At 45.6% G+C, this 14,410-nt stretch overlaps 1 protein-coding gene across 2 annotated transcripts in view; it reads right to left on the reverse strand.

Moving 5' to 3' along the window:
- vps13b (vacuolar protein sorting 13 homolog B) overlaps positions 1-14,410 on the reverse strand; it is a 301,375-nt gene that overhangs the window by 242,999 nt on the left and 43,966 nt on the right. For both annotated transcript variants that reach the window (XM_026183458.2, XM_026183460.2), the window contains exons 11-15: positions 13,946-14,083; positions 6,588-6,675; positions 4,502-4,687; positions 2,419-2,588; positions 1,228-1,422 (exon numbers count right to left, since the gene is read on the reverse strand). In XM_026183458.2, coding sequence (XP_026039243.2) covers positions 1,228-1,422; positions 2,419-2,588; positions 4,502-4,687; positions 6,588-6,675; positions 13,946-14,083 — 777 coding nt within the window. The remainder of the gene's footprint in view (positions 1-1,227; positions 1,423-2,418; positions 2,589-4,501; positions 4,688-6,587; positions 6,676-13,945; positions 14,084-14,410) is intronic.

The raw sequence follows: 14,410 nt of genomic DNA on the forward strand, positions 1-14,410 counted from the left end.
AAAAAGTTGATTGGATTCTTTAGCAAAATCCTTTCTTTATTTTCTTTTGGAAATGTGTACTCAATGACAGACTAAGGACTTCAGGTAAACTAAAAATCAGAGGTTACAACCTGAAAACAAACCTAAAACAAAGTGTTTAAATTTATTTTACTTTAGCCATAGATTACTGGACATGGATAATTCTAGTATACAGGTTAAGAAGTCACACTTAGGTAGAAAACTACTATTTTCTGGAATGTTATATGCAGTTGTTTATTGCTCATCTTATGATGCTAGGCAACATGATAAAAGCTTGGCTGACAAATAATCTTGTCCCGTGGTTTAAAACGATTAAGAAAATGAAGCTTTTGTCTTTTGGTCCCAACTTCAAATTATAGTACTACCAACTTTAAATTTCAGTGACAGTGAATGTTATATTTTCATCTTCAAACTAGCAGCTAAAATTGTAAAACCTTTATAGTAACAGGGGAATGTCACAGCTGCTTAATACAAGTCTCTTGCACCCTATTAGTTGGCAGATGAAGCAGACCAGAAATGTACTGGTGCTCATCAGGAAACTGAGTGCTGAGATTTTTATGACCAGGTGAAAAGGGTCATCAAGGTCATTAAAGAGGTTGGCCCGATCATTTCAAAGGGAAGATAAGATCACAACTGTGACTGACCAATTAGCATGCTATTGTGCACAAAAATCATACTCTAATAAATAGTAGATGCATCGTTTTGTTCAAACTGAAACATAATAAACAGAAAGACAAATGTATAATAAAATAAAATGAAAATACCAACAGAATCAAACCAAATGAGTCCTGGCACAGTACTGGTTTCCATATTTAAAATCATGAGACAAACAAGAGAACAAGTGTGCAATTTAAAACTGTTTTATTCAACTATAGTTTTTGGGGGGGTTTTGATAGCAACTGACATTTGCTTAGTTTTCATATATTGTTAATGAGCCTGATTGCCTTTAACTTAGCATCAACTGTGTCCTTAATGGCAACAAGAATGATCTTAATCTGAATCAAATTCAATTTCCCTTATATAGCACCAAATCACAACAATCAGATGACCTCCTGTGTTGAAACACTTGGTGACAGTAGGAAAGAAAAACACCCTTTTAACAGGAAGAAAATTCCAGAACCAGGCTCAGGGAGGGGCACCCATGTGCCACTACTGGTTTGGGAGTGAGGAGAAAGAATACTATAGAGTGCAGAATATTCTCATACTTGCCTTGAGGTAGAGGTGTGCATAGCAGTGATGTAGCAGGTTGTCAGAAGGCTGGCTGAGACTGCTGACAGTGGTTACCAGCTCTGGGGCATACATTGGCACAGAGTGTTCAAAATTCACCTTTTCCACTTGGAACTGTACTGAAGGTAGTGGGCGCACTGGCTGAAATTCTGCCACAGAGACCAGACATGGTGCCACCTGGACAGTTGAAAATATAGAAAGGTTTAACAATTATTGTCAGTGACAACAAACATGACACATATTGAACATACTGTTGTCCAAGTCAAAACCAACCAAACAACACCAACACCCGAGCAAAAATACTTCTACTTTGCATTAATTTCAATACTACAGTTTTCTTTTCAGAACAGTAACATCAGCTTTACACTTAACAACTCCTGTTCATCTCCTTCCACCTTTTCTTAATTTCAAACTTGGATTCTCAGTAAGGAGACTTGTCATTAGCCTAGAATGATGCAGCGGCTGTCCCTGTGTGTTTTGTCTTAAAGTGGTGCAGCTGCAGGTGGACTGGCCCAGTCCTCTACCAGCTCAGAAGCAATCAGAGTTCACAGAGCTTTTCCTTAGTTTGGAGAAAACGACAGTCAAAAGCCACCTGCCCTTATTCTTAGATTTTGTCCCCAAGCTAGCCATGCCATGATCAAAGCAATGTCTACTTATGGCTCTGTACCCAGCTATAGTATGCTGAGCAGGCTAGGTTAGTCAATCCTACGTACCTATATTTACCACATTCTGCATGTGCATTTATGTGACCAGGTTTTTGATATCGAGCTAAACAGATGCTCTCACATTATCTTATGGAAGCTATCTCCCTGGTATACAGCACCATACCCTTTGCTTCCCTGTGTGAAAGCACATTCTACCAGGGGAATGGCAACATCACTGGCCCTTTTCATCATTTCAGGGTGTGCATCTATGTCCAACACTATATGTGTTCGACCAAGTGAACTGACTGAAAGGGAAGTGTTGTGTCTATAACTTCTGTTCTCTCAAGGAGAGGAACGAGGTATGACAGCAGGTTGCCCTGTCATGCAGCTGGACAAGGTGAACTGAGGGCTATCGAACTAAGGAATGACTGTGAGGATTGTACATGATCAGGTGGGGCTGTGCATATGCCATCGTAGGTCTTCTGACTTGATCTGGTGTGGTGTGAATTGAATTCACTGTTAGCACTACCTTGTGTCCCATGATGACAGGCATTAGTGTATGTAGGAGGTTGAACTCTGCCATTGAAACAGTGACTGAGACTTGGAACAGAGTGAGACAAGTGAGTCGAGTTGGGATGAATTCCTCCAAATGTGAGATCTCTTCTGGAGTAGCTGGACCACTGTTCTCTTCAGTCATTTCTGGAGAAATAATGCCACAATAACAAGAAACATGTTAGCTTAAAAAAAAAACTTAATATAATGTAGAGATAACATTCTAAATATTAATACTAAAACAGCTGTTTTTCTAACCATAAGAATGCAACCTGTAGTGCATTACATGAAATAATAGTAAGGGAGTGGGATAAGCCAAAGATATTTGGATTCGAGACCAAAACCGTTTTACAGTGGAAAGGGTTAGCTGTAAAGCACACCAATTTCTTTGAGTGGGTGCCGTTCCTCTCCAGCCACTGTGCTCCTCTCATAGCATTAAAACAACGAAAAGGTCTTTTCCAACAAAAACCACCAACTCAAACACTAAATAAAAGAGACGTGGACTATAAAAGTGCTGGCATCTACATGTGCTATTCATTACAATGGCTGTTTCCCAGTAGCATTCTTTTTGAACTATTTCATAAAACCACTCATTCTGTCAATAACCAAAGAAATACCCAAAGAGCCAAGAAAAAAAGCGAAATAAGTCAACGTGAACCAGAGGCTACTAAGATCCATACTCACAGTAAGGACTGACCAGCACAGTGATCCACTACACCAGGGTCAAAGGCAGACCAAACCTGAACCCTATGGCCTTGGGTCTGGTCCCACGTATGGGTCAGTGTCAGCTCTGTGGAGGTTCTGTTGGGCTACATTTCCAACTACAAGGTGGGCTCGGAATTTGATCTCAAAGCTGCTTTGATCTTTGTCCTAAAGCTACAACATTCAGCTTGATCTAGTACTGCTATGTCCAATCAATTCATATGCCAGGGCTCAAGTCAATACCCACAGTGAAAATTTAATTTACAACACAGATGGAACTCCCATGATACACAGAAACATGACTATGGATGCTAAAAATAATGGGAAAAGAAAACATAACATAACATAAGTATATTGTTGTTTAGAAATATCCTGTTCTAGCTCTAGTTCTCAAAGTCCTGTTACTTTTATTGTTCATTTATTGTTTTTAGACCATGTAAAGAACTTTTATCCAAATGAGCAAACTAAATGTAGTTTATCTTCTCAACAGGGCAACATGAAGCCAATTCAGCATCCATAGCTAGTTTGGGAAGGAAAGCTTTTTTTTTTTAGTTCTTGGCAATGAATATAAAAAGGAGAACAGAGAAAAAGGACAGGATAAGATGCTATAGATGCAAACTTTCTCCAATCAATAATACATACTAGATCTAATGTTTCTGACAGAGAAACACAGAGAAAGAGCTTTTATTTAAGGTACCAAACTGTTTAAACTGTTAGGTTCTGCATAGCTAAATTATAATTTATCGTATCAAAATGATGAATGGTTGCTATAAATCCTTCTGTAATAGCAACCTTGACTTCCTCTTATCTACTCTCAATCCCCCCCCCCCCCCCCCCCAGAGGCTCCAACTATACTGACCCTTGAGAGTACAAACACTTATAGAAACAGGAAGGAACACGCTGACCTACTCCGCTTCAGACAAAAACTGCTACAGTAATTACACCATCGTCTATTATCTATCACAGATGCTGAAACAACCGAAACCTACGGATGTTATCATTTCACAAAAATCTTTTGCAAAAGAGTTATTGCTACAGATATTACATACAGACACACATTCCATGTTCTTTCACAACATCCCAGGGATGAGCTCATCAATAGCTGTGCAGGGATGATCACTAACAAAAGGTGTTTGGCTTAACCTCCCTTATGTGGTTCAAAAGGTCACTACTTTCATGTACAGCTGTGTGTTGAAGAATGGGTTGTGCAAGGAAATAACAATGCGATGAGAATATTATAAAGTGAAAACTGTTACAGTTTCTGGTCACTGAAAAGTATGACAAGAGATGTGAGTAAAATACCAGACCAGAGAAGGTATATTTTTTAATTATATATTTGTATAATTTTGATCTCTGACCTCGCTGCGCTTTGCAGTAGGGTTCATACTCGTGGTCCATGGCACAGGTGACCATCTTGAGAATGCGATGGATGGCGCTGCTATGCAACCTGATGTCTAAAGGTCCTACCACCAGCCTCTTGATGGAGGTCTCTTGAACTGCAGGCACTATCTCTTCCATGCTCATCCCAGAGAAATCCTGAGAGCCTACAAGTGGAAATACACATATATACATAACCTGATTAAAATATATAATGTATGTACTTATAAACTTAAGGACTCTTGTCTCAGTCAACAAAATTAAAACATATTTTCAGCTTTCATACATATAAGGTCTGTTTGTTTTACATTAATATTTAGCCAGAAACATTTTCCCATATCTCATTTCTTAATGAAGTATAAATATAGACTATTGTCATGTGGCATAAACCCAAAAAAGATAGATGTAGTGTAATGCAGCAGCAGGAGGCAGCTCACATAGCTGTGACCCACAGAAATGATGAATATTCCAAATGTCCACTTCCCTCCAACAGCTGTCCCTTCATTCATCGCAGGCCCCTGTTCCAGAGGTCCACTTAAAAGACTCAACTCTCTCGCAATAAAAAGGCAGAAATTAAAAATAAAGGAAGGGGGTGGATGAATGGCAGTGAGGGAGGAAAAGGACAAAGGGTCACAACTGGCTTTATTCCATTTACATTCCACCACTGTGCTGAACATTAGTACAGCTCAGAGTCAACAATGCGAATGTAACTCTTTTTTTAATTTTTATTTCAAAGCAATGAGGGTGTAACTTCCACTAAATTTTGGAAATTTAAAAAGAGCAACAGGCAATGCCACTTCCCCTTCCCTTCTGTGAGATTTGGTTGCAATGGATTAAGCCTAATATCGACCATATGGCTGCAGTTAGAACGCTCATTGGAATGACGAGGAGGCTGAAATTAGGAGGATTTAGACTATTTAAAAGTGTCTCAATTTCCAAAGATTATAAAAAAATGTTTTTAATCTGCAGCGTGACTCTAATGTGAAGTCAATGGTAAGAGTGACCTGGGTCGGTTACTATTTCAGTTGACTCAGAGTTTATGTTAGACCTGTGGCAATGCAGACTAATTTGTTTAGTTGACACTGGATCTGGTCCGTATCCGTGAAGAACAGAAACACTAACAGAAAAGAAGCATTCCAACTGGCAAGGGTAACCACAGCCATCCCAAAGAGACTGACACTTATCCTGCCGTCAGAAATGACTTTGACAGCTCAGAATGACAGTATCAATGTTTTTTTTAATTTAGATTATTATCTGTAGATGACAGCAGCTGAGGAAACAATAGCCAAGTCATGAAAAGCTAAAATGAAACACAAAAAAGAGGGAGGTACGTAGAACAACACAGGTGACATACTCCATATGAATAAATAAATACCTTTTGAGTTATTGAGTTTGTTTAACCAAAGCCAGTCATTTCTACTTTATAAAGCATGATAACCTAATAGCATTTGCATATCAATCACGGCCAATAAAACTGAGCTATTATATTTTTCCACATTTTAATTAAGAAGTTAGCATTTTGGACTGAAGGAAGCATTATTTATCTCTCAATGTGATTGTCAGAAATTCCTAACTTGGAAAAACAACACTTAAAGTTGCAACTAAAGAATGAGGAACGCTGTCTGTCTTAAGGCTTCTGCCAGGAAGAGTGACATCTAATTAGGCAAGAGAGGTCTATTCACTTTCTCAAGAGCTTACAGGTAAAGAGACAGAGGGAAAACAGTGTTTCAACAAGCACCAGGGAGAGAGAAACTCAAATATGTGTCAACACAGACTAAACACTTCTGACAGTTGCCCTCCAGGTAAGTTTAGGGTGAGAGTGAGGACAGAAAGGGTCAAGGACCAGGTGGCTGTGACTGAAACAAGACAAGCTCTTTCTTCAAGTCTCCATGGGGCTTGTTTGACAGGGAGGAGAGACGAAAAGAGATGGAAAGAGCGAAAGAGCGAAAGAAAGAAAGGGTGAACCAGGCAGAGAAAATGGGAACATGACAGATAAAAAGAAAAAGAGAGAAGAGGTGGCAAGGTGACCAAACAAGCTCTGCAAGAGAGAATGAACTAGAACAATACCTTTGCCACTGCTGTCCTCCATTGTGTAGAGATAATCCATGTAGAAAGCACCGAAACGGTGCATGCCCGCTATCTCTGTATAGGTCTCCTGTCAAACAAAAGTAGAGCTGGGTAAATATCGCAGTAAGGGAGCAAACAAGCAGATAGCCTTAAAGAGTGGCAATGACTGGGGTCAAGGGAGATATGGTGGTGGGGGTCAAATTAGAGATAAAGAGTTACTAAGCACTGATCCACTTAGCTGGATATTTAGAGGGTCTTTTGTTTATTTGTTTGTTTTAGGGAAGTCCGTAATATTACCTGTATTAAAAAGTGCTAACTTAGTCTGGTTTCTTTGACTGATTTTTTTCGTGCAAAAAGCAGTACGTTCAGTCATAATAACGACGCTTAAATAAGGAATTGACCAGATACCAAGTCTATTATTTATTGAGTAAAAGGCTACTGATAAAAGAAATTGAAAGTTTCCTCATTCAGCTGGATATATGCCAAAGGAAATATATATCTTATCTACTTAATGATAAGACTTTTTCCTAACAAATCAAAGCTGTATGACTGTGATTACGGTTGATGTGGTCATTATGAAAATTGTGAAATGTTATTCATAATTTATTGTACAAGCTATTAATAGCACACAATGAACCCGTAAGCAAAAAGTCTGCAGAACATAATGAGTTATTCATAATAACAATGAGTTCCCTTTCAGTCGATTCACTCGGTACAACACATAAGTATGGGATATCACGCCCTCGCGTGTCCTGGCTGAAGAAACCTTTATTCACGCCTTTACGGCAGATGACGTGTGATGACACGCGCAAGGCCCCGCCCGCACATATAGCCGCTGCCATCACCGTCATCCCTCAGTTCTTACGCTCTTCACCTCGCTGAGAACACCTCTGCTGAGTTGGGCTAGCTAGCTACTGCTAGTTAGCTCCGTTGTCTGCCAACTTGAACCTAGCTTAACTGCCCCTGTTGGTGTTAGCCTCCACCGCCCAGCTGGTGCGTAGGCTGCCCGCGGAGCGCTATTTTCAAGTTTTTCTTGTGCAGCGTTTCGCTTTGCGTTTTGGGAATGGACTCCAAACCGAAGCGAGCAAAGCAGAAATCTTCTGTTCGCCCCTGTCCTCAGGGATGTGGTTTCTCTTTGCACGACAGCGACCAGCACGATGCCTGCCCTGTCTGCCTGGGGATCGTCCACGCTAGGAGAGCGTTGACGGAGCCCGAAGCTTGTGCGTTTTGTCGCCAGCTCCGACGCTCGACCCTGGAAAGACGGGTGACGTTTGTGGAAAGAGTGCTGGGACGCTCGGCTGTCGCACGGCATGACCCTCTTCTTTCCGAGTCTGGAGCCCCGGCTTCGTCCGAGTCCGAAGACGAAAATTTTCAGGTCGATGTCCCCGCGATTAGCTGGGCTGACCACATGGAATACGTTGACGGGTTAGCCGATGACGGACCGGAACCATGCAGGAGCGCTGACGGGCTTCAGCCTGGGTTGAAGCCCGCCAGCGCTCCCCAGGAAGACGATGACGTGCTGGACATCGGCCTGGACATCGGCCTGGACATCCATGGTTTGTCGGAGGATGAGCAGGAGAGCTCATTGTCGACCCAATATGCCGCCGCTGCTGCGCCGGTCGGCCACGATGACACCTCTCTTTTCTCCCTGTTTCGCCGTGCCGCTGAGAAGCTGCAGGTGGACTGGCCCTCTCCTCCACCAGCTCGGAAGCCGTCGCGGTTTGCGGGTTTTTTCCTTCCACCGGAGCCCGCAACGGCCAAAAACTGCCTCCCCATGTTCCCAGACTTTCTCTGCGAGCTAACAGCGTCATGGGACAAACCTCTGTCTACCCGCGTCACTGTGCCCGGCTATGGACAGTACATGGAATTGGACGGCGCCGAGGGAGCTGGTTTAGCTAACCCACCCCCTATGGAGCCGTCTCTGGCTGCTTATCTGGCCCCGTCCCATAACCATGGTGTCGGTGGCCCCGCAACTCTGCCGTCCAAGCACTGCAGATTCTCGGCCTCGCAGCTGGAGAAGATTTATCGGGCTCAGGCCGGCACCGCTCGAGCCATGAGCTCCGTCACCATGCTCCAGACGTACCAAGCAATGTGCCTGGCGGAGCTTGGATCGCTGGTTCCGGAGGACAGCCCGCTGTCACCTCTTCTTAACGAGGTTAGAGTCACCACGGATTACATCCTCCGTGCGTCTCGCTGTGCAGCGCTCTCCCTGGGCAGAGGGATGGCTTCGACAGTGGTGGCGCAGAGGCACCTGTGGCTGACCCTCTCCGACGTCCCTGATAGAGACAGAGCTGTGTATCTGGACGCACCAGTGTCTGCGGCTGGGTTATTCGGACATTCACTTGAAGCCATTCAGGCTAGATTCGATCTGAGGAAGAAGCAGACGGAAGCTCTGCGCGACATCATCCCCAGACGCCAGCCCCAGCCCACTGCTAGCTCTCACAGGCCCGCCGCTCCTCTGACAGCTGGCAAGAGACCGGCGCCCACTGCTGGAGTGGGAGGGCCGCCGGCGAGAGCACGTACTCCGGCCCGAGCTCCACGCCAGTCGGCCTGGGGCAAAGGCCCTCCCCCGGGCCCCCGACGGGACCCGACGCCCAGGAGGAAGAAGCCTCAGCCCTCCTAGCTGTGATTGCGAGTGGGGAAGGGATCCGGCAGCAGGGAGACGCTGCTCTTACCCCTCTGTTGCCGCACAAGAGGTGCCGCTTAAGTTCTGTTCAGGTTGTCAGCCCCAGAAGGCGCTGCACTTCCCTATCGCGGTCTCCCAAGCACATAACCCCTGCACACGGTTCAGATGTGTTGAATGTTCAAGCGACCACATCGAGTGTTCCCGCTGTTTTTCATTGTTATGCCCCGGAAAAGGTGCACCCAACAAAATGTATAAATGTACATGTTCCCATGTTGCAATCAATAAAGAGTGTTGTTTACTCTCAAACAATCTCAAATGCTCAACCTGCAGGCGAAATGAGCCAGGTCAGGCAGGGGATGCAGTCCCCTGCAGACACACTGGGGGGCGACGGCGCCCCGCCGTCAGTGCTGCAGGCCAGCCGGCTGGCTACTCACTTCCCTCAGTGGCGCGCTTGCGCCCCCTCTCCGTGGGTGCTGCAAACCGTTGCCATGGGTTACCGGTTGCAGTTCCGGGTCAAGCCGCCTCGTTTCCAAAGAGTCGTGAACACGATTGTCAACCCCGAGGCAGCCTTGGTACTCAGAGAGGAAATACAGGCGCTATTACAGAAGAAAGCAATACGGGTGGTCCCCGCTTCGGAGACGGACAAAGGTTGGTACAGCCGTTATTTTGTCATTCCGAAGAAAGGGGGAGGGCTTCGTCCCATCCTCGACCTGCGAGTCTTGAACACGTACCTGCGAACGTACAGGTTCAAGATGCTAACACTCAGACAGCTCCTGAGTGCAGTCGGCCCGGGAGATTGGTTTGCGACAATCGATCTAACAGATGCTTATTTTCATGTCGCTATACACCCGAAACACAGGCAGTTTCTGAGGTTTGCATTCGAGGGCGTAGCCTACGAATACCTAGTGCTGCCGTTCGGGCTGTCGCTCGCTCCCCGCACCTTTACGAAATGTGCCGAGGCAGCGCTAGCGCCCCTCAGGAAGAGGGGCATCCGCATCTTGGCCTACCTGGACGACTGGGCTCTCGTGGCTTGCTCCAGAGAACAGGCGGAGACGCAGCTGTCGCGGGTTCTGTCACACATTCAGACACTGGGGTTCTCTGTGAACTTTCAGAAGAGCTCGCTAATCCCAGGTCAACAGATCGCTTTTCTCGGTCTGGAAATATGCTCTCTTTCCAGCCGCGCACGGTTGTCAGAGCACAGAGTGGCCGCGTTTCATTGCTGCCTCGCTCAATTTCAGCTGGGACGCAGACTGCGTTTCCAGACGATATTGCGCTTGTTGGGCATGATGGCATCTATGATCGCCGTAGTGCCGCTTGGGCTGTTGAAAATGAGAGCGTTTCAACGCTGGACTCTCTCTCACCGTTTGTGTGCTTCGCGTCACCTCCGGAGGAGGCTGCCGGTAACTGCGTCTTGCATGCTAGCTCTCCGTCCTTGGAGGGAGCCCGGGCTACTGCACCAGGGCTCTCGGATTGGGAGGGTGTTGTTTCGCAAGGTGGTGTCCACAGATGCTTCCCTAAGTGGGTGGGGAGCGCTGTGCGAGGGTGCGTCAGTGAGAGGGATCTGGTCCGCGGCTCAGCGCCAGCTGCACATCAACCACTTAGAGCTGTTAGCAGTGTTCTTAGCTCTAAAGCGTTTCCGTCCAGTCCTGCAGGGCCAGCATGTCTTAGTCAGGACGGACAATTCAACAGTGGTGTCTTATATAAACAGGCAGGGAGGAACACGCTCTCTTCCCCTGTTGCAGCTGTCTCGCTCTCTGCTGTTATGGTGCAGTGTTCATTTTCTGACTCTAAGAGCCACCCATGTCCCGGGCCACCTGAACCTGGGGCCGGACCTTCTCTCCAGGGGGGGTCCTCTGGTGAGAGAATGGAGGTTACACCCTTCAATAGTGGCTCAGATTTGGGATCTATTTGGCGAGGCGCAAATAGATCTTTTTGCTTCCAGGGTGAATGCTCACTGCCCCCTGTACTTCTCCATAATCGACCACGATGCACCCTTGGGCTTGGACGCGCTAGCGCACCAATGGCCAGACGTGCTCCTGTATGCATTTCCCCCAGTGGAAATGATATCTCCAATTCTGGAGAGGGTGCGTCGGCATTCCCTCTCTCTGATCCTGGTGGCCCCTTGGTGGCCCGCGAAGTCGTGGTATGCAGAAATAATCAGCCTGCTTGCAGCAAGTCCTTGGCAGCTTCCTCTCCGCAGGGATCTCCTCTCTCAGGCGGGGGGGGGAAGTGTTTCATCCGCGCCCGGATCTGTGGCACCTTCATGCTTACCTGCTGAGAGGTTAAACTTGGTTGCTAAGGGTCTGCCACCTAGTGTGGTAGCGACGATTCAGAGCGCCAGGGCCTCGTCTACTAGAGGCTTGTACGCTTACAAATGGCGAGCCTTCGAGCGGTGGTGCCGGGACCGCCACACTCTCCCATTTCAGTGCTCTATTGTGGATGTTTTGACATTCCTGCAGGAGCTGTTGGATAAAGGCCTTTCGTTTTCGACGATCAAGGTTTATTTAGCGGCTATATCTGCTTGTCATATCGGTTTTGACGGGGTGACACCAGGTGCGCATCCCCTCGCCGTGCGTTTTCTGAAAGGGGTTCGCCGGCTGAGGCCCGTGCTTAAGTCCAGTGTCCCTGCTTGGGACTTGTCTTTGGTGCTGGAGGCCCTTTGTGGCCCTCCGTTTGAACCCGTTGAGTCGGTAGATATGAAACTTCTTTCGTATAAGACCGCATTACTTCTCGCTTTGGCCTCGGCGAAGCGAGTGGGGGACCTTCATGCGCTGTCTGTGCATCCTGCCTGCACACAGTTTTCTCCTGATGGCCGCAAGGTCGTATTGCGTCCGAATGCCGCCTATCTTCCCAAGGTCATGCCTGCATCTTATAGTTCAATGGAGTTTGAGTTGCTGAGCTTTTGCTCCCCTCCTTTTGAATCTGAGGAGCAGAGGAGGGTGCATTCTCTTTGTCCGGTGCGTGCGCTACGCACCTACATTGAGCGCACTCGGGATGTGCGTTTGTGTGACCAGTTGTTTGTCTGCTTCGCTAATCCGAATAGAGGTAGAGCTCTGTCCAGACAGAGGCTGTCCCACTGGATTGTAGAAGCTATCTCGCTGGCATACAGCACCGGAGGTTTTGCGTTGCCCCACGGGGTGGGAGCTCATTCCACCAGGGGGATGGCGACCTCATGGGCTCTTTTTAGAGGGGTGCCTGTGGCTGATATTTGTGCAGCGGCTAATTGGGCGTCGCCGCACACTTTTGTGCGGTTTTATCGGTTGGACGTTACAGCCCCTTCGGTGGCTCATGCTGTCCTTTCTGCTGGGTCTACCACTCACTAAGGATGTGGTGGTCCCGTTCCGGTTCGGTGGCTGCTCTGCGGGGCGTGTATATAGGTCCCATACTTATGTGTTGTACCGAGTGAATCGACTGAAAGGGAACGGTTAGTTATGTCTATAACTTCTGTTCCCTGAAGGAGAGGAACGAGGTACAACACAGGGTGGCCCCACTGAGCAGTTGGCTCGGTGAAGAGCGGCTATCGAACTGAGGGATGACGGTGATGGCAGCGGCTATATGTGCGGGCGGGGCCTTGCGCGTGTCATCACACGTCATCTGCCGTAAAGGCGTGAATAAAGGTTTCTTCAGCCAGGACACGCGAGGGCGTGATATCCCATACTTATGTGTTGTACCGAGTGAATCGACTGAAAGGGAACAGAAGTTATAGACATAACTAACCGTTTGTAACTAAGTTACACAACAATTGATTTAATGTTTTAAAAAAAACTATTAAAAAAATTAGAGGAAGACCTCATCAGTTTTGTTTTTTTGACCACACAGGGCCTACAGTCCATGCAAAGAAGAACATAGTGGACACATAAAGACATATACACCCCACTGAGAAAAATCCCAGCTGGTCACATCAAGGCATCACCTGAGTGACAAAGCTAACTACTAAAGCATTCTTACATAGCCATGCTATTTATTTTAGGTCATTATTTACAAATGAAAATGAGATATAGGATAAAAACATCCAATTTATCTCATTTTAACTACCTGGGAGTTAGTGTATCGGTCACGGCTCATCATCATTAGTCTGCAGGTCAAGAACAACTGACCTTGTCTTCCACAGTATTTTTATATTTCTACACCACACTAAACCACTGATAAACAGTCAGAATGAGTGAGCAAGCAGGAAATTGAGAGAAAGAATTACACAGGCCCCCTTTACACATTTAACACCCCACCCCAAACTTGCCCACAGTTTCTCTAAACAGAGATTTCAGACTAGCCTTATCAGACTGGCAGGTTAATGAGTAATATTTATTAGGAGGTCCCTAATAGCTCTTGCATTCTTATGGATCAAAGCCATGCTGGTTTCAAAACCACTAATGAATAAACATTGAAACCTCTGAGTTGTAGGCTTTATGCATGAAGAGATGGATGGCTGGATTTCCAAACAATTGCATCATCGAGGGTCATGAATATTTCAAAGTAGAGTCAACACTTGAGCTGCAAAGGCTGATGAAGTGAGCTGAGAGCTATCAGAATGATGGCTTCAGCAGCACTACTTAGACAACCAAAAGATTCCTCTACTACACTAAATTAGTATTACTATTTTTTAATAGATCAATTACTGCATTTTGTCCATCTATCCCAGAAAAAGGCAGTAATTTCCACTTTGGTCTTTTTTCTGTTGGGGGGGGGGCTAATATTTTTGGGTAAAATAGCACAGGCTTCTGGTTATTGTGACCTTGTGATTAGCAGCATCCAAGATAAACTCAGCCCTGACTCCATTGTTCTCTGGGCTCCGATAGTCAAAAAGAGAGTTGGTGAGATACGTCATTCCTTTACTACTGAGACTGTCCCCACAGCTGAAGAACACTGCATCCTGTACACAAAATGACAAATTCAAAGACAAATGTGAATAGCAAAGAGGACACGTTTCAGGCTGAAGAAACAATACAATCCATACAACAAACAAAATTCAGAAAGATCTTTTAAAATAAAATGTTTATATACTCATCAAACACCTAAAAAGCAAAATCTGATAATTTATTTCATATTCATAAAAAAGGGAAAAAGCTCAGTTGACCCCATTATTGATTTAATATAGCAAAAATGCTAATTTTGTTAATATATATATTATAACATATTATATTATATTCCGTTCTATATTTTTTTTAAAGGGGACCTTGAATTTGTTTTTTAGTAAAGT

This window comes from Astatotilapia calliptera, chromosome 11, assembly GCF_964374335.1.
Source record: "Astatotilapia calliptera chromosome 11, fAstCal68.1, whole genome shotgun sequence".
In the NCBI taxonomy this organism is placed as follows: Eukaryota; Metazoa; Chordata; class Actinopteri; order Cichliformes; family Cichlidae; genus Astatotilapia; species Astatotilapia calliptera.